The sequence below is a fragment of the Epinephelus moara genome, chromosome 18, assembly GCF_006386435.1.
Source record: "Epinephelus moara isolate mb chromosome 18, YSFRI_EMoa_1.0, whole genome shotgun sequence".
Taxonomy (NCBI): Eukaryota; Metazoa; Chordata; class Actinopteri; order Perciformes; family Serranidae; genus Epinephelus; species Epinephelus moara.
In genome coordinates this window covers 24,677,209-24,695,574 of record NC_065523.1, presented here as the reverse complement: position 1 = coordinate 24,695,574, position 18,366 = coordinate 24,677,209, and the positions used below count along the sequence as shown (strand labels likewise).

Here is an 18,366-nt window from a genome sequence, read left to right as displayed (position 1 = left end):
TGTTAATGTAATTTTACACCTTTTTTTCTAGAAATATTTTCTAGAAATTCTCAGAATGTTAGTCTGTATATTACATACAATAGTCAATGCAAAGATGATGAATAGACACGAATACGTGCCAAAAGACTATTGGATTTCATGAAAAAGTCATAAAATTTCAAGGAAGTGTCTGTGAAATAGATTTGAGTGGAGAGTAAAACATTTGGGTCACGACTTAATGAATGAGGAAAAATGTGGGTCCTGAGGACAGACCAGTTGAGAACCACTGTCATAGAGGACTAAAGAAACCACTAAATATTCACATTTACGACGCTGGAATCAGAATTTTGACTTCTTTTTCAAAAACATTACTCAGATCCATTAATCAATTATCATATTAGTGAGGGAATAATTTAACTGGTGACAATTAATCGATCAATCCTTGCAGCTTTATGTCAGTATGACACAAATATAAGTCAAGCAACAAGATCATACTCAACTGAAATCACTGAATTAGTCCAGTAAAAAGGAAAGTGAGATCAACTGTGAGGAAGTGAAAGAGCACAGAAACCTCCCAGGGCACTGATAAAAAACTTTGTTTCTGTTATCAATCTATTAATAAGTGTTTCCCCTCATTGGATTTACAATATTAATTAAATCAACACAAGGTTGGTGCTCCAAGTTATAATAGTCTCCCCCTGGTATGTGGATGGAAACAGACTGTGATTGGCTGGCCTCCTCGCCCTCTTTCTCTTGGGCCATTCAATGGCACAAAACTTGTCACTGCCCTTTTGAGTTTTGACAACAGATGGGCCAACGGTTTCTGTCACCTGACTCCACTTGTCTTTACTGCTCTCTTGTATTCACTGCAGGCCTCGGACACATGCAGACACGCTCTCAAGTCTAAACACACTCAGCTGTAAGACCCTCTGATGGGATCCTGTTTTTGAACTTTGAAAAAGCAACAGATACAAAGTTTGTTTCTCAGGGGAGCCGAGAATCATCAGTCACTCAGCTGCAGTACACACACAGGCTAATAAAAACCACAGATCTCTCAACCAGCTAGTCAAGAACTATAAACTATTAGTCTAATCCTGGGATCAGGGCCACGGTTGTGACTGTGTTCATTAATAGCTACTCAGCTGAGTGCAGTCAAAGGAACACGATTAGCTTGTTCCAGCCTTTCAGTCTACCTGGCAGATTCCAGCAGTGAGTCAAACAAGCTTTTTTACATTCACCGTGCTTTGCCTCAGTCCACAGTGTGACTCATACGACCAGTTTTCACATTACTGGAATGCACTTTGTGTGCAACAGAGCTGACCTGAAATTATGATATTATGAGGTTTGTTTTGCCATTTATATCATGAATCAATATGAAAACATCCAACAGACAAATCCCTCTGTGCATCAATGCCATTCCCACAACCTATGAAGATGACAGAGCTGCTGACATACTAAATTACACAGAATGCAACTAATGCAACTGTCACCTGATGTGACATGTAATTACAACTTTTAGAGACTGTGGCTTGAACTTGCTTAGCTGCATGAGAAGGAGTGCTGTATTACTGCTGACTGTGTTTTTTTACAATTTCTGCAAGTCACAGCTGTAAACCTAAAGAGAGGCCATTGTTCAAACTTGATTTCTTTTTACCCTCAATTAAATAATGAAAGGCATCTGCTCCCAAAAGTCGTGCAATTAACTAATTTCCCCAAAGTCAGAAAGTGAGCCAAACATGTGGCAAGGTGATTTTTAATTTCCTGACCTACACGCCCTTTCTCTGTACTGACAGCCGCCGACATCAACGGTGACAGCACTGGAGACAACAGCATTCCTCCACATGCACAGACCTCGCTGGTGAAGTGTCGACCACACCTACTGTATGAGCGGTGATGACGAGAAGCCCAAGAAACAATGCATGGACGAGGAGAATGGTGGGAGAGGTTGGTGTTACGGGAGTGGTGTGTACTGTGTATCCAAAACTGGCCGTGCGGCCTTTAAAAGTTGCACCTTGACTCTACAATACAGTAAAAGTATGTGAAGAGAAATCTAGGCTGAATGCTCTGTTTTTACCCTTTGCGAGGCTCCCCTATTCCCCACTAGGCATACAAACACACACACGCACACCAACTGAATCATGAGGCTGAGTCATCAAAACCACAGGCTTTTTTAAAAAGGAAAAAAAAGGAGTAGCCTAACTGACTTGCAAAACCCCTGCAAGTTAAAAAACAACGATGCACTCAAAAGTAAATGCATTTGAACGTCTCATTCACCAATTTCGAATCTGACCGGGCTCTCAAAAGAAGCTGCTTCCTAAAAACAACACACAGCTCAAAATCAGCATGAACAACCTTTGGCATAATTTGGCAGCCTAGAAACCTTTTACGATGTCACACTGTAATAAAGACATGAGTAAACTGTCAGCAGTAACAGCATTAAGGTTGACAGCGCTCAATAGCATGCTCTGCTCAAAACAAGACAACAGCAAATGGAAAATGAAGTAGCTGGATGACACTACACTTGCAAAGTCTTGATTAAAATGCAAGAGCATGGTCTCAAGGACACTTCATTCTGAGTTTATTCTCTGAGCAGCCTGGAGTCACAAATGGCAGGCAGGGCGCAACTGAAATGCCACAGGCCTGGCTGTTTTATGCTGCAGCCAGCGCGCCGCAGCACAGCACTGAGGTCTCACCTGAGAGAGTAGGTATAGCCGGTGTTCTCTGGAGCACACTGTGGCGGCGTATATGTGTGCAGTTGGGAAAAATCCATGGTCATTCTTCTTTGTTTAGACTGCAAGAATCAAGATTGCAAGGGACAGGACTCTTTAAGCCAAAGCGGATATAGTGGAGAGGGATAACAGGTACAAACTAACTACCATACACACTCACAAAAACGCATGCATTGCCTTGTTCAGCCTGCCTCTGGGACACAAATTAGTTTGCTAATGAGCTCAAGTTCTGCCGCTGTGTAGATATATTTTTAAAAAACCGATTCAGAAACTGCATCTGCACAATAAATACAATACAGCACTGGTAAATTCCTTGCCTCTTCCTAAATCAATTCCAGCACTATTCACTGGGCTGCTCTCCAAGAAAACACAACCACCGGTTACTGCTACGCTACAACCACGTAAGAAAGCTTAGCAGGCCCTAATGAGAGCTGCTGCACATTCCTTTTCCTCAGGAACACAACAACGCTACTGTGGTTCTGACAGTGGACGTGAGTTGGCCGACCTCTTCCTGCATGTTGGCTCTGGCTGGTTGTTGACGGAGGCTACGGACGCCAGTAAAGCTGTAATGAATGACTTGTCTCTTCTCCTCCGGTCGGCAACTGACGGGAATGGCTAGCAGCGGCAGGGCAGAGAGAATGACGAACCTCACTCCCGTTGTATTAAGCAGACTCCTCACCAGGACAGCTACTCCTACGGTGACTGCTTGGGAAAGCTCCACACACACAGTGAGAGAGCAGTATTATGAAACCAAGTAAAACAGCAAGGGGTGGGGCTGAGTTTTAGGCAATGGGCGGGAAACAACAGCTCTGAGGGTTGAGCTTCTCACAGGGAAACTTGCATTCTGTGAACAAGCTGTCCAAATACTGTAACCATAATACACTCAGCTGACAGTTTGTAATGTCCACTGGGATAAAACTAATGCAGTCCAACACAACAGTCCTGAAATAAATCCTACCTTCATGAAGGTTATAATGTTCAGTTTTCCATTCAAACTGTTGTGAAGGTATTGATTCAGCTGTACTGACATTTTGGAGGCTGCAGTCTGTGCTATTGTTCAACTGCATCACACAGAGAGGCTTTTCTGTTCTATTTCTTTCACCCCATTTATAATCAGTGAGCACAGGCTAAATCAGTGGTCTCCAAAGTAGGGGTCGGGCCCCGTCAAAGGGTCACAAGATAACTTTGAGGGGTCATGAGACAATTAATAGGGGAAGAAAGAAGAAATCTGTTGCACATATTTGGGTTAAATCTTCAGACTTTTCTCTATACTCTGATTCTTTGTGAAATGCTGGATAATTCGAATTTATTTAAATGCATCCATGTGAGACGATTATGTGGGAAATGCGTGTCTGGTAAAAAAGCAAACCACTCATCTGAGACATGTGAAATATGGCAAGGAGCCCCAATCAAGCAGCAACCTCTGGGGCTGAAAAATGAAGCCAAAAACTACACTTCTTCAAATGGCCACTTGAGGCTGCCTACAAAAACTAGTCAATCCCCCGTAGACTCCAATGTTAAAATGTCCAACTTTACAGCAGAAATAAACATGACAAATGTACAGGTGGTGAATTTTTTACCTGTAACTAACTTGTTTAAATGTTATTAAGGCCTAAAATTACACATATTTAAGGGTGGAGCCACTTAAGTGACAGGCTGTCCAAGAAAGTCTGACTTGGTCGGCACCATTACCATGCCAGTGTACGCCTGGGGTGAACAGTGTAGGTGGAGTCTACACACTATGACAGTTATCGTAGGCAGCAGATACACCAGATCAGTTGCTCAATGTCAGTGGTGAGAGCGGCATTTACCTCACCATGACCACATGGCCCATACAAACACAAAAATGTCAAGGGAGATTGATGAGACAGAGAAGTGATGAATGTCATTCAGGCTTACATAAAATCATATTGTGAATATTACTGTCCATGTAGGCTATAATTTGTCAACTGTGGCTTTTGCACTGTAGGCAGACACTGTTGTTTGTTTTGTCAGCTGAAAATTCTGCTTACGGTTGCTGCCGCTGGCTAACCGATTACACTCCATTTAAACACCTATCTCAGCCCTTGATGTTACGTGTTAAGCAGTGCACCAGCGCACTGAAATGGAGTGGACACAGTCAGATCCACCCCTCGCTCCTCCACAGCTCCACCCTTTCCTCCAAATATGGTCACTTCCGGCTCCAAACCCCCCCCCAAGATAACGACAGCCAAAAAGCCAAATTCACGGCTTCAAAGGTGACGTCATGGTAGCTACGCCCATTATTTTATACAGTCTATGGCCCCAACTAGACACTCATTTCACCAAAGGTCCCCAGGTTTGGCTACATGGTAGAAACGCTTATTTGTATAGCGCAATACCGTTCAGTGTCAAAAAGCTGAATACACACTTTTCCAGTATTATCCAATATTTCACAAAGAATCAAAAATTTGAGAAAAGTCTGAAAAATGAAGCCAAATATGTGCAAAAAAAATTACTTTTTTCTTCTCCTATTAATCAATTTCACATCCCTGATTGAACAATCAGAAACTAACAGACACACCTCTCTGTACATACTACAGCCTCCAAAATGACCTCTAGATTTATTGCAGGAGTGTTGCATTATGCGGGATTATTACTTCTGCGTCAAATCGACGCATTACATGCGGTATAGGCTCTGCGTCGACATGGACGTACCCTATGCCGTATCTTGATGTGCATCTCCCCAGAAAAGTAACAACACGTCGTGGCAATGTAGACCTCAGTCCGCAGTCTATTATTGTAAGCTGAAACCATTTCCCTCAGTGGAAACGAAGCTTCTATTTCCTTTAATTTCACAGATAAGAAACAATAAATTGTGAAGACAATTAAGGCTCCACAAAAATAGCATTTTAAGTCTTCTGTGTGATTTATCCTTAGAGGATTCATACTTCGGGATTTATCCAGGTTTCATATGAGCAGAGGAAATCTCCGCTCATCGCTAAGCTAATTTATACAATGTAAAATGCCATAGGCTTGTGCTAATAACACTAGCATCTTGTATTTGTTTGGAAAACTTCCGTGAGTTGTAATGGAGCTGAATTTTGTAACGATACCTTTGTTAAAATGTTGCTGTTGGCCCTGGCCACATATGAGTAGAGAGACGTCCACTAGCTGCTAAGCTAATTTAGCTTGTGCTAAAAACATTAGCATGTTGTATTTGTGGGTGAAATGTGTCCAGCATAAGACCAGTGTTTGTCTGTGAGTGCTGCTAAATATAATGAAGCCAATTTGTGTACTTGTATTTGAAATTGACTTAAGACATGTTTAATGTGTGTTTTGAATCAACTAGACTTTACGGCACTTCACAGAAACCTCTGCTGCTGACTAGTGTTTGAGGTGCAACTGCAGAGTGACACAGACACACCACCACACAAGTATAAATGGTCACAACGGCGCAGGCCACATGCGTAGGCTACAGCGTAGGGTCTGCCACACAAGTATAAATCCCCCTCTTTAGACTGCATTAGTTTTTGCTAGGCGTGCCTAATAAACTGCTAACTGGGTGTATAGTCACAGCCAAATTGTAATGCATACTTTAGGTAGTCAACTATAAGGTAAAACTGAAGGTGACTCTTGCCAGTTGAGGTTCAATCCTTGCTCTTTTAAAAAAGAATACAATAACTGTGTCTGACTGTTTGACAAGCTCAACGACGCTGCAAACCACTCCATCCATGTAACCACAGCGTCTATATATCCTGAGCAAGAAGGGAACTCCAACCTCTGATAATACAACAGCTGAGCGGCAAATAAAACAGATGGCTTTTCCTAAAACCCGCCACCAAAATCTCAGTCCATAATCTTAATCAGGTTTCAAATCCACATCCAAGTCTCCAAGCCGAAAAGACGGATAAACAGAAACAAATATCTAAAAGCCAAGGGGACGACTTTAATTCAGCCAGGATTAGTTTTACTTTGACTTGTCAGCCGGTGCAGTGAATCACAATGCCAGCACTGGATGTGGGCAAAATCAAACACTTTCCTGCTACAGTTAGATCAACCGTGCTACAACTACTGCAGGACTGAGGAGAGGGGAGAGCATGGTGTAACGCTGCAGTTCATGTTTGTGACTGAATCTTTACAGGAACGTTATTGTATTTAATCCTTGAGCTCATAATTCAGGAGACAGGCTGAACAAGAACAGAGCATGCGTGCATCCCACAAACACACAGTCTTAACAGCTTTCCCACAGTGCTGTATGTCTCCACTGTTTGTTTTGCTGGCTCCTTTACGCAAACCACCTGCGACGACGAGGGCAAACTGCTGCGTCCTGTGACTGGTCCAGCTACCGTCACAACAGTGTTACACACCAGCGCCGGTGAAAAACACATATTCAGTTTAATAATAACTGCACACGGTGTCCGGCCAAATGACATATAAGCCTCGTTACACTCTCACATTGCTCGGTGCTAAATTTAAACGCCATGTATTTAGATAACGCCGTCACTCGCCAAAGCACTGACTTACAGGCTTGAGCAACGACGCACTGTTTCCATTCCATATCATACACATTCATTTAACACTCCTCAGTCGAAACACGCACTCCTGACGACAGATAACACATTTAATGTCTGATAATGTCGCAGATGTGTAAAAATCACCCATGAAAATAAGGCCTGAGACTGCGTTAGTTGTGGGTAAAGGAGCTCAGCAAGGACAAAATAAATGTGGATCACACCAAATGACACATTCACAACAGACTAATGCAGCAACATTAACGTAAATGATGTTATGTATACAACACGTCAACTTGCCCGCGTGGTAAGAGTCCATGTATGTTATTATTCTTTAAGAGCGTAATCCAGAGGAAAAAGGTCCACACATTACTGCCACGGAAGATGCGCAAACTTCTGCCAGCATCCCGACGCACGGAAACCCGAAGATTATTTATTACTGCGCACCCGCAGATCCCAAACGTTGTTTTTCTAATTCAAAAAACACAAAAGTTTGCAAGTGGCTCAGGAGTGTTATGCTAGTGCACAACAAGCAGATATCCAAAATGGCTTCCCGGGCGTAACAAAGCCAGAAGGATCGCTGTCGAGCTGATCCTCCCACTCCCGGGCCCTCCATTGTCGGCCAGGGCTCACACTTTAAATCTATTGGAGGACAGCAGCACTGCTGCAGCGGCATGCACAGGACTGCTGCTGGAGCTGCGTGCATTCAGAGGGACCACACTATTGTTTAGAGTGGCATTGAACCCCTGGAGGAGATTTCAACTGAAACTTAAGGCCCCCGTATCACATCTGCCACCAAAGCCATCATGAATGATCTGTGATATCCTCCAGAGACCTTAACTGTTGTTTGGTATGCATTTTTAATTTCTCCTGTTTGGGATCAGTAGGACCTGATAAGTATAAAAAAACTAAACACTGTCAACCGTAATTAAGTCCCAGTGTCCTCAAACCCATTAAAATAACCTGTGTCCTCAAACACAATAATAAAGTCCCAGTGTCCTCAAATGAGTCAACAATGAAGTCCAAATGTCTTCAAATGAGACGATAATAGAGTCCCAATGACCTCAAACAACACAATAAAATAGTCCCAGTGTCCTCAGACGAGTACTTCCTAATAAACAGTGTCTTAACTTGTTACTGTTGCTAAAATCAGTCGAATTTGTTGCCATTTCAAACTACAAACATTATCAATCATAAATAAATAAACAAGTTTAACCATAAAATGTGACCAGTGACCGGTTTTGTACATTGTCCACTTTTGTGTCGGGATCGGCAGCACACTGACTTGGCAGAGATGGCTGCCATCTTGTTTTTACTTGGATCAGTGTATTGTGCTCTTACTACCACTAGATGGCACAAAACAGTGTCCACGAATGAGGACAACAGGCCCAAGTTAAGTAGAATGGAGTATAAGGTCAAGTAAACCCCAAATGTTTTGTCCTCATGTGAGGACACAGGAGGATATATACTGCTATTAATGTGTTATTGTATCGTTATCTACACGGCCCACCACAGGTCATCCACTGAAAACAATAAGAAACATTAGTCTTGAATGCCTCATATATCTTAATTATTATTACATACATTTCCTGTTGATTTTTGCTCTCAATTATAATGCAAACAAGAGCAACATTAAAGATGGCAAGTCAGTGTCATATTCTGCAACATTTCACTGCAGGAGCATCGTCAAGATTTTTAATATTTTGAAGTCATGAGGTCAAATGCCCTGTCCCAAAAGCAACCCTACCCCAAAAGGAAAGCCTGTAATAATGTAGTCATCTGAAAATTTTCACATTGATTTAAACAATGGTTACATTATATTTTCTGTTTCAAAAAGCCCCACATAAAGGTCTAAACGCTGTCCAAAAACCTGTTTACCCTCCACAAGAGTTTCAATAAATGGCCTCTCTAGCTCCGTAAAACCTCCATAAATTATCACAACAAAACAGAGGACGTGGCCTCAGTGTGTTAGCCAAGGGTCTGTCTGGTTCATGCCCCATTCAACACTGAAAGAAACTTGCTAAAACAAATCCTTAGACCAGTGGCTCCCAACTGGTGGGTGGCGGACCAAAAGTGGGATCCATTCTAAATGGACCACAGGTGAATTGCAAACATGTCAAGTTTGTAAAAAACACATTTTATTTTAAAGTACAGTGAATTTTTGGCACAGAGATTTTATTTTGAAGTGCTGTTTCCTGCTGTAGAGTGAGTGACTAACGGACAGCTACTTGACAGAGACAGCAAACTAGCTCGACAATATAGCCAAATGCGAGTTTGACGTCGGATGTATCAAACTGTGTGGACCCTGAACTAATGACTAAGGAGAAATCTGGGCCCTGTGGCTGGACCAGTTGGACCACTGCTTTAGACTGCAATAAGAGGAAATGTTGGCATCAGTATTGCTGCAACGTTGCTGCAGTATTGTTACTAAAAAAAAAACTTTAAACTGGGACTTGACCGATTAACCATTGCGCTAAAGCAACAGAAAAAAACATATTACAATGTTCTCTCTATTTGTTCAGTCATGATGAAACAAAACAATTAAAGATGTGTCAACATCGTTCACAAAGCTGTTAATCAGGAGACAATATAGTGAGTAATTAAAATACTCAAACAAGTCTGCAAGTGTGGACCTGTTCTTTAAAAGGTGGCTCACCTTCACTGGAGGGTGTCCTGTACTTCAAAGGAAATCAAATTGTTCACTTTCCACTGCATCTTTGCATTGTAGTCATTAAGAGTGAAGCTGAATTAGTATTGCTGGAGAAAGACAGGAGTACAAAGCATGTGTCAGCACATTTACATAAAACAGAACGCCCCCTGTTGAAAGCAGATTTTCCATCAAACTCTTTGGTGTGAGAAAATGTAAAAGTACACAGATATTAAACACACAGGTGTTTCAGTTGTGTGTGATTAAACCTTCTCAGGTAGGGAGCCGTGCAGAGCTATGCTGGTAATTTGCATGAAGTCATCATGTACTGATATGAATGCTCAAGTTGTCCTGCAACAAACTAACAGACTGATACCTGTATCTGAATCCTCTGATTGAACTGATAAGAGCAAATAAGGTCTTGGCCAAGGCGCCATCTGCTGGACAGCAGTCTGTACATTTCATTGAGATGGACTCTGGACCCAATCTGAGACCTTGCAGACAGTGGGCTGTCCCTCTGTCAAAGACTTAGCAACAGGATTGTTCACACCCTATTTCAGCCGAGATAAGACCTCTATCAGTACCTTTTCATTTCACCCAGAGGTGCAGGAAATATTCACACCCTTTACTTGAGTAAAACCAATACAACAATGTAAAAATCCTCCATTATACGCAATAATTCTACATTTAAAATCCTTCTCAAGTGAAAGTACAAAATCATTAGCAAAACTGGCAGGTCATGGCTGGTCAAAGTGAAGCTCTTTAAGTACCTAGGCAGTTAAGTTCCATAAAGGTCTCAAGATAAATCTGAGGGGACAATACACAAGAATAAACAAAGTTCTGCTACAAAAATCTGCGGTAATTTGGAGGACTTTGCTCTAATCTTTGCTCTTTTTTTGTTAAGTACTAGAAAGAATGACCTTTCCCGGCCTAAAACATTAATTTTCATGATGCGATTCGTTCTGCAGTTATTATTTCATTAAATAACTAATGCCATCTAACTATTCATTAAAAAAAGATTGGCAAACTTTTCTGCCATGCTTTTCACTTTTCTCTTCCTGCCTGGTGCCATATGGCCAACAATGGACTTTCATTGATGCTTGCATGAGTGTGACAATGATAGTTAATGCTGGACTTATTGTGGCTGACATTTGCAAGTGACAAAAACCTGGTAGCCTAAAACCTACTGGTTTCACTTCAGAAAAATGTCCCATTTTAGCTTTTTATCTCACCCATTTTACCTGAACGCATTAAAGACACACTCAAAACCTTTCCCCATTAAAAGTAAATTATACTGTTAAAATTTTTGACCACAGTACTCTTGTTACCAAAAAGATATAATAATATTTAAGAGCCCAAGATGTAAAACCTTATGTCCCAATTTATGTTTTTATCACGCTGTTGTCAATCGTCTTATGAATGCTAGGGATGTCCCGATCACATTTTTTTTGCATCCGATCCAATACCGAGTCCTTTATTTTGAAACCAAGTCCGATACCGAGTCCGATCCGATACTTTGCAAAGCATTAAGAAAGAAAAAAATAATAATAGATAAATAAATAATGGAGGCCGGTCACCTCTAGTTACCAGCCTTGATCTAGGGACGACTAGTGAGGGTAGGCTTGAGGATCTCGGGTAACGACTCGGAGCATAGGTAGTCAGAAGCTCAGTAACATAACTCGGCACCAAACCACGTTGAGCTCTTAAAGTTATTAAAATAATCTTAAAATCAATTCTGAAGTTAACTGGCAGCCAATGGAAGGAAGCGAGAATTGATATGTGATATGTGACCTACGGTTTGTTCTAGTTAAAATACGAGTCGCAGTATTCTGCACTAGCTGAAGCCGAGCTACTGAAGATTTACTGCGGTGTGTCACAGTAGTCGAGGCACATGAATACAAAAGCATTAATAAGCTTTTCTAGGACAGGAAAAGAGACACAGCTGATTTGATTGATAATATTTTTAGGTGGAAGCAGCAGGATTTATTGAGATTATTGTCATGTGGTTCAAAGTTCAATTGAGAATCAAAATGTAGATTTTATATTAGCTGGCAGAGGACCAATAATTTCCTTGCTAGGTGATAAGGGCCAAAGATTAGGCCTATTACTTCTCTCTTATCTGAGTTATGAGTCTGAAATAAAGTTTATAATAATAACAACAACAATAATAATAATAATAATAATAATAATGATAATAGTAATAATAACACCTTGTGCCACTTAACTTCACCCTATGAAATATAAGGGACAAAAAGGTTGGAAACCATTGGTTTAATCTCGTGTGTTTTATAGAACATATTCATCTGCTCTGGTGAAATAGGCCCAACAGAGACTATACTTCGTCAGGACGCTGAGGAGGACCAACCTCTCTGCAAAGTTACTTGAGTCTTTCTATCACTCCTCAGTGGAGAGCGGCGAATGTTCAGCGACAGCAGAGAAAAAAATGATTAGACTCCCTCTGCCCGCCCTAGAAGACATCTACAGGTCTCGCTGCCCGGCAGAGCCTGCAGCATTGTTAAAGACAGCACCCCTTTCACCACGCAACAAGGCTCTGGAATGCTGCACCTCCAGACTGAGAAACAGTTTTTACCGCACAAAAATACACAATCTAACCTCTCCCACACCACCACAACAACTTTAAAAAGCACTACCACGGACAGATGTACAATAATGCACTTCATCTTGTCCTTTTTATAGCACCTTATTTATCATATGTTAGCCTTATCCTATGGGGTATTTGAGTGTGTGTTGAGTAAATGGAACAGTTTTTCTGCAATTACAGTAAAGGTATTCATTCATTCATCTGAAAGGTAGCTTGTAACTATACCTGTATAATGAACATATAGGAGTAAAAATTACAATGGAAGTAACACAAAAAAAAGGAGATACTCAAGTAAGGTAAGGTAAGGTAAAAGTAACTGAACTTAGTTACTTTCCACCAGCAGCAATATCTTCTCTAATTCAAGTCATGACCTCAGTCCTGCATGTGTCGAAAACAGACTAGGACCGGGGAAACATCTTGCACATGCTCATAGTCCAGTCACTCTGTGGCTGGACCCAGGTAAAATTGCAGTAGTAATCATTCAAGGTGTTTTGTGATCTCTTGGGACATCCAAATAACATATTAAAAGTATACCATTATAGTGGATCAAGGTAAATTCACGGCCCGAAATTTGGGGGCCATTGTGTCACAGCATGACACAAAGACGTGCATATTTCTGCTTCTGAACGTGATACGTTAATGTGATTTATGTCTAAACATCAGTTTTTCAGGGTGTTCTTTCACATATAACCATCAGATATGGCCTGTTCTGAATGTGTATGTGCAATATGGGGGTAGCTGCACCCCAAAATGGCCTTTTTTGAATCCAAACAGGGTCAGAAAGTCAGTAAAATTAGGTTAAACCATGTTATCACTTAATTTTCTGCACTTACAAATGTGTTTGTCCATTAAAACCATACTGCACACCAGCACTTGAAGCACCAGACCAAACTTGAAACATGCCTTGGCTTTTTCATTCTTTGCTTTAACTATTGGTGCCATTGAAAATTCTGTGACTAAGCTGCCACTTGGGAGGGGTTATTATGTTGAAATATCAACCGATTTCCCATAATGTTTTCAACCGTAACAAATAGAAGTTCCCATTATTGCACTGTGTGTGTTTCCCATCCCATCCCATCTACAGGAGGTCTTTTTCTAAGACATCACCGTGAAGCACAGCATTTCATATCCAAGGTGGGGCCTCCTTGGATCGGACTTGGCTCTGACCTGCCGAGACATGGACACAGGATCTCTGGAGTAACGACATGTGCCACAGATGCTCAATCAGATTGAGATCTGGGGAATTCGGAGGCCAGGTTGACACGTTGAGGTCTGTCACATTCCTTGGGCCGTTCCTGAGCAGTTCTTGCAGCGTGGCACGGTGCATTATCCTGCTGGGGGTCCACTTCCATCAGGGAGTACTTACGCCATGAGTGTGTGTACACGGTCTGTAACAGGCGGTTGGCTCGGTGGAGCGTGTCAGGTGGCAAATGAATGGAAGAACCAAAGGTTTGCCAGCAGAACATTGTATTGTAATAAGACGATCTATGTGTTTTACTTCACCAAAGTTCTGGCTGAGCGGTGTATGTTGGATATGTATTAACATCACACCATGAAACTGTGAAAAGTTGAAACTTTGCTTTTGACCTGAAAATAATATTCCACTAAATCCATGATGGTATACTTTTAATATACGATGCAGAAGGGTAACTATTAAACACTTTTATTGCTATTTATCCCAGGTTGGGCCATTTTGAGTTAGACTGGCTGGACTGTTATTAAAAAGGGTGATGTTTAGCAAGATTAGCCATTACTGCTGCAGATTTACACAAAGACGGAAGTGTGCACAAGTGAAGCCCATAGCCTCTGCTGGTGTGACGTTTAAGTTCAAGGAAGTCTTGGAAAATAGCCACAACAGGCTGAAGGTGGAGGCTTAGTTAAACTGTGATTTATTGCAAGCCTTTCCATTTCTGCAGTTGGAGACAGTTGCACCTTCACTGAATCTGTAGACAAAACTGTCCCAGTGACCTTACAGGACATTGGTCTGCTGTAGCCCCCCTGCTGCTGCTGCTGCTGCTGCTGCTACAGTGGTCAGGAAAAACAAAAGCTCAACTCTTTGCTTCTCCTTCCTCTTCTTATTCAAGTGCTTGTCAGTTAAAACTGTGCAGATACACACGAAGACATAACACGTATTCCCAAAAACACTGCACCACAGAGCTACACGTGAACGACGCTATCAGCGAATTTAAGATTGGAGATAAAAATGCAGCCTCTCGTGCCAGTTCAGGACACACGTGAAATTAGTTTACATGATAATCAATGCAGAAGTTAGACTACTCACAAGTAGACTCCGCCGCCGGCGACTGTAAGGTGAGTTTGTCTTGAAATGAGTTACATCCACTTCGTTAAAGCTTCTCGGGTGGTGGTGGCACATTAACTGCCCTGAAGACTGGACCTTAATCTAACGTTCGCCTTTTCCCGCACACGGTCAGACTTTCCGTTGCGACGCGAGCGTCACGTGCGTCAATCCTTATAAGGTAAAAATAACCATATATGGGATCTGTCAGAACAAGTCCTGACACTGGGCTTCGATGTGAAGCAGCGTCGCTTAGTGGCCGCTGACAAGAACAACAACGAAGAGGGAATTAATTAAAAACAAACAAACAAAAACAAAACAAAAAATACTCCGAGGAAACGCTGTAATCTTGCATTTATTGCTGCAAAAAATGTATTGCTGTCGGCTATTATTATTATTTTTATTATTATAGGAATATCTAATTAGGGATTGTTTTGGATTACTGACCATTTACATATCCCTTTATACTGTCACGGACTTAACCATTATGTCAAGAAGGAAGAAGGCGTCTGTTTATTTTAAGTTCATTTTATTTAATTTAATTTGATTTTATTCTATTTTATTTTATTATATTATTATTACTATTAGTGTCCATTTACATATCCCTTTATATTGTCACAGACTCAACCGTTATGTCAAGAAGGAAGAAGGTGTCTGTTTACTTTAATTTTATTTTATTTTAATTTATTCTATTTTATTTATGTTTGATCTTATTATTATTATTATTAATAATGTCCATTTACAGATCCCTTTATATTGTCACGGACTCAACCATTATGTCAAGGAGGAGGAAGGTGTGTGTTTATGTTTATGTTTATTTTATTTTCTATATTATTATTATTATTATTATTATTATTTGTGTCTATTTACATATCCCTTTATATTGTCATGGACTTGGAAGGTGTCTGTTTATGTTTATTTTATTTTCTATGTTATTTTATGATTATTATTATTATTGTTATTATTACTATTATTATTATTATTAATAATAATAATTTTTTTTTTAGGACCGGCGGGGTGGGATGGGGTTGTATAAAAGAAAAACAAAAAAAGTGTTGTTCACGTGTTTGTTCACTAAATATCAGTGTACTGTACTTAATAGATGAAAAAATAAATAAATCTGTTCATAAAAAATAAATCTATTCTGTAATCTTCAATTTAATTTAATTTAATTTAATTTAATTTTATATTTTAGGACTAGCGGGGTGGGATAGGGGGGCAGGGGGGTGTATAAAAGTTAAAGAAAAAAAGTGTTGTTCACGTGTTTGTTTACTGAATATCAGTGTACTGTACTTATAAGACGAATAAATAAATCTTCAATCTTCAAAAAATCCTAAGGAATTTCTGCAAAAAAATGTATTGCTGTCAGCTGGAGGGGTCCTCCTCAACCCCCAACACTTTCTCAGGGAATGTCAGAGATGTCAAGTTATGTCCCCCTTGATTAGTTATTTTATAAAATCAAAGGAATATCTAACTAGGGATTGTTTTGGATTACTGTCCATTTACATCTGCCTCTATATTGTGACAGACTCAACCATTATGTCGAGAAGGAAGAAGGTGTGTGTGTTTTTTTTTTAAATTAAATTAAATTAAATTAAATTTAAAAAAATTTTTTTAATTTATTAGGACCGGTGGGGTCTAAATCTCAGTGTACTGTACTTATAAGATGAATAGATAAATCTGTTTAAAAATCATATATTGTGTTGTTTGTTTGTTTGTTTAATCTGCAGCTGTATTCTGTATTTGCTTTGTTTTCCTGTTTGTCTTGTCCGGTCTGCTCAAATGTATTCCATGTACAAGTGATGACTGTTAAAACAGGAGGAACATTCTTGTTTTGAGTAAGTTTGGTTATTTTGTGAAAATGCAACAATTGTATGTGGACTTGTATTGTATATTATATGAGTGTAAAATGTTGTATTTCATGTTATCAAAAATCTGAAATATTGCAGACCAAACAACTACTACTACCAATTATTAATGATGATGAGACACAGACTTAGAGGAAAATATAACTTCCCTAATTTGTCTTGCTTGTGAAGTCTTGCAGAGAGAGGGTTTTAGGAAAATTACTTTTATCTTGAAGTGCCGTTTCCTGCTTTAGAGTGACTGACTAACGGACAGCAACTTGGCAGAGACAACAAACAAGCTTGATGACATCATAGATATAAAAAGGTATATATGTTCATGGACGACATGGCCAAACACAAGGATGATGCTGCTTGTGTTAAATGTGTGGACCTTGAACTAGTGACTAAGGAGAAATCTGGATCCTGTGGCTGGACCAGTTGGGAACCACTGTGATAGACTTTAGTGTACCAGTGGGAAGTTTGCCTTATTGGACATCACACTGTCTGCAGTACAAAATCACAGCAAAACAAACAACTAAAACATTTATCCATCACTTGCACATGCCCGTCTACATCAGTAAAAGTGCACACATGGTACTATAATGTGATCAGTGACAAGAAGGACAGCTACACCATACACATAGTTCAGTCTGGGTGGTGTTAAGGGCTTCACAGGAGAGGAGGACAAAGAATTGTTTGAAGCAGTGGTGCCTGCTGAGGGGAAGGAGCTCATACACAGGGTGGAGAACATGAGATGATTTCTAGAAATACAACTGTTGCATGCTGGACGACTGCATGTAAATTGCTGGTAATACTGAGCTTTCAGGTCCTGGCAGTAAGACATCTATGTTCAAATGTTATACACATACTCTGGTGATACATCATAGCAGCAGTTCACAGCAAGAAAAGCACAGGACAAGTACAGTACAAATAATTTCAAATATTAAAACACAGTCTAAGCAGCAGTGTCAGACAGAGACCACGGTAAAATACCTATTGGAGACGTGCATTAGCAGTACAATAGACTGTATATTATATATTACATAATAAAATCCACATGACAATACTCAAAAAGGTTTGAAAGAACCCAATCTGATTGAGCACTCATGGGACATGCAGGTGCCCCAGAGGTACCCCCAATCCCAGGTGGGGGCCTCTTTGACTCTGACTTGGCTCTGACCTGTTGGGGCATGGACACAAGACCTCTGGGGGTGTCCTGTGGTCCTTGGCACTGGGGAGTTGGCAGCAGACCCCTTGAGTCGTGGGGGTTGTGAGGTGGGATACCAGCATATCCAACAGATGCTGGATCAGATTGGGATCTGGGGAATTTAGAGGCCAGGTTCACGCCTTGAGCTCTTTGTCATGTTCTTCGGGGTATTCCTGAGCAGTTTTTACTGTGTGGCATGGTGCATTGTTCTGCTGGGGGCCACTGCCATCAGAGATGTTGCTGCCACGAGGGAGTGTACTTGGTGTGTAACAATATTTGGGTGAGTGGAGCATGTCAGGTGGCATCCACATGAATGCTAAAGTGAAGGTTTCCCAGCAGAACACTGTAACAAGATGATCAAAGTTATTTCACCTGTCAGTGGTTTTAATGTTTCAGCTGATCTGTGTATATATGTTCCCAGCAATATCCTCTCAGGGTGTCATATTTCCACCCCCACAGTGTAGGCACCCCAAACAGCCAGTAGGAGTGACCAGCAGCAACGATGAAGAAGAACCCTCCCCTCCCGTCCTGTCCTTTTACAACTGGTGAAAAGTAAAGGCCCGTTTCCACCGCAGGAACTTCAGGGT

General features: G+C 40.8%; 1 protein-coding gene across 6 annotated transcripts in view; it reads right to left on the bottom strand.

The window, feature by feature from the left end:
• Positions 1–14,855, bottom strand: part of sun1b (Sad1 and UNC84 domain containing 1b) — a 42,856-nt gene extending 28,001 nt beyond the window's left edge. Inside the window, exons 1-2 of one of the 6 annotated variants that reach the window (XM_050070122.1) lie at positions 14,711–14,855; positions 9,837–9,937 (exon numbers count right to left, since the gene is read on the bottom strand). Coding sequence is in view for 3 of the 6 variants with exons in the window: in XM_050070119.1 (XP_049926076.1) it covers positions 2,673–2,770; positions 3,214–3,225 (110 nt within the window). In the remaining 3 variants the exon portion in view is untranslated. Of the gene's footprint in view, positions 1–2,672; positions 2,771–3,213; positions 3,353–7,480; positions 7,739–9,836; positions 9,938–14,710 lie in introns of those variants that run through there. The other 5 variants (XM_050070120.1, XM_050070119.1, XM_050070125.1 and 2 more) reach the window with 5 other exon arrangements.
• Positions 14,856–18,366: the final 3,511 nt, after the last annotated feature.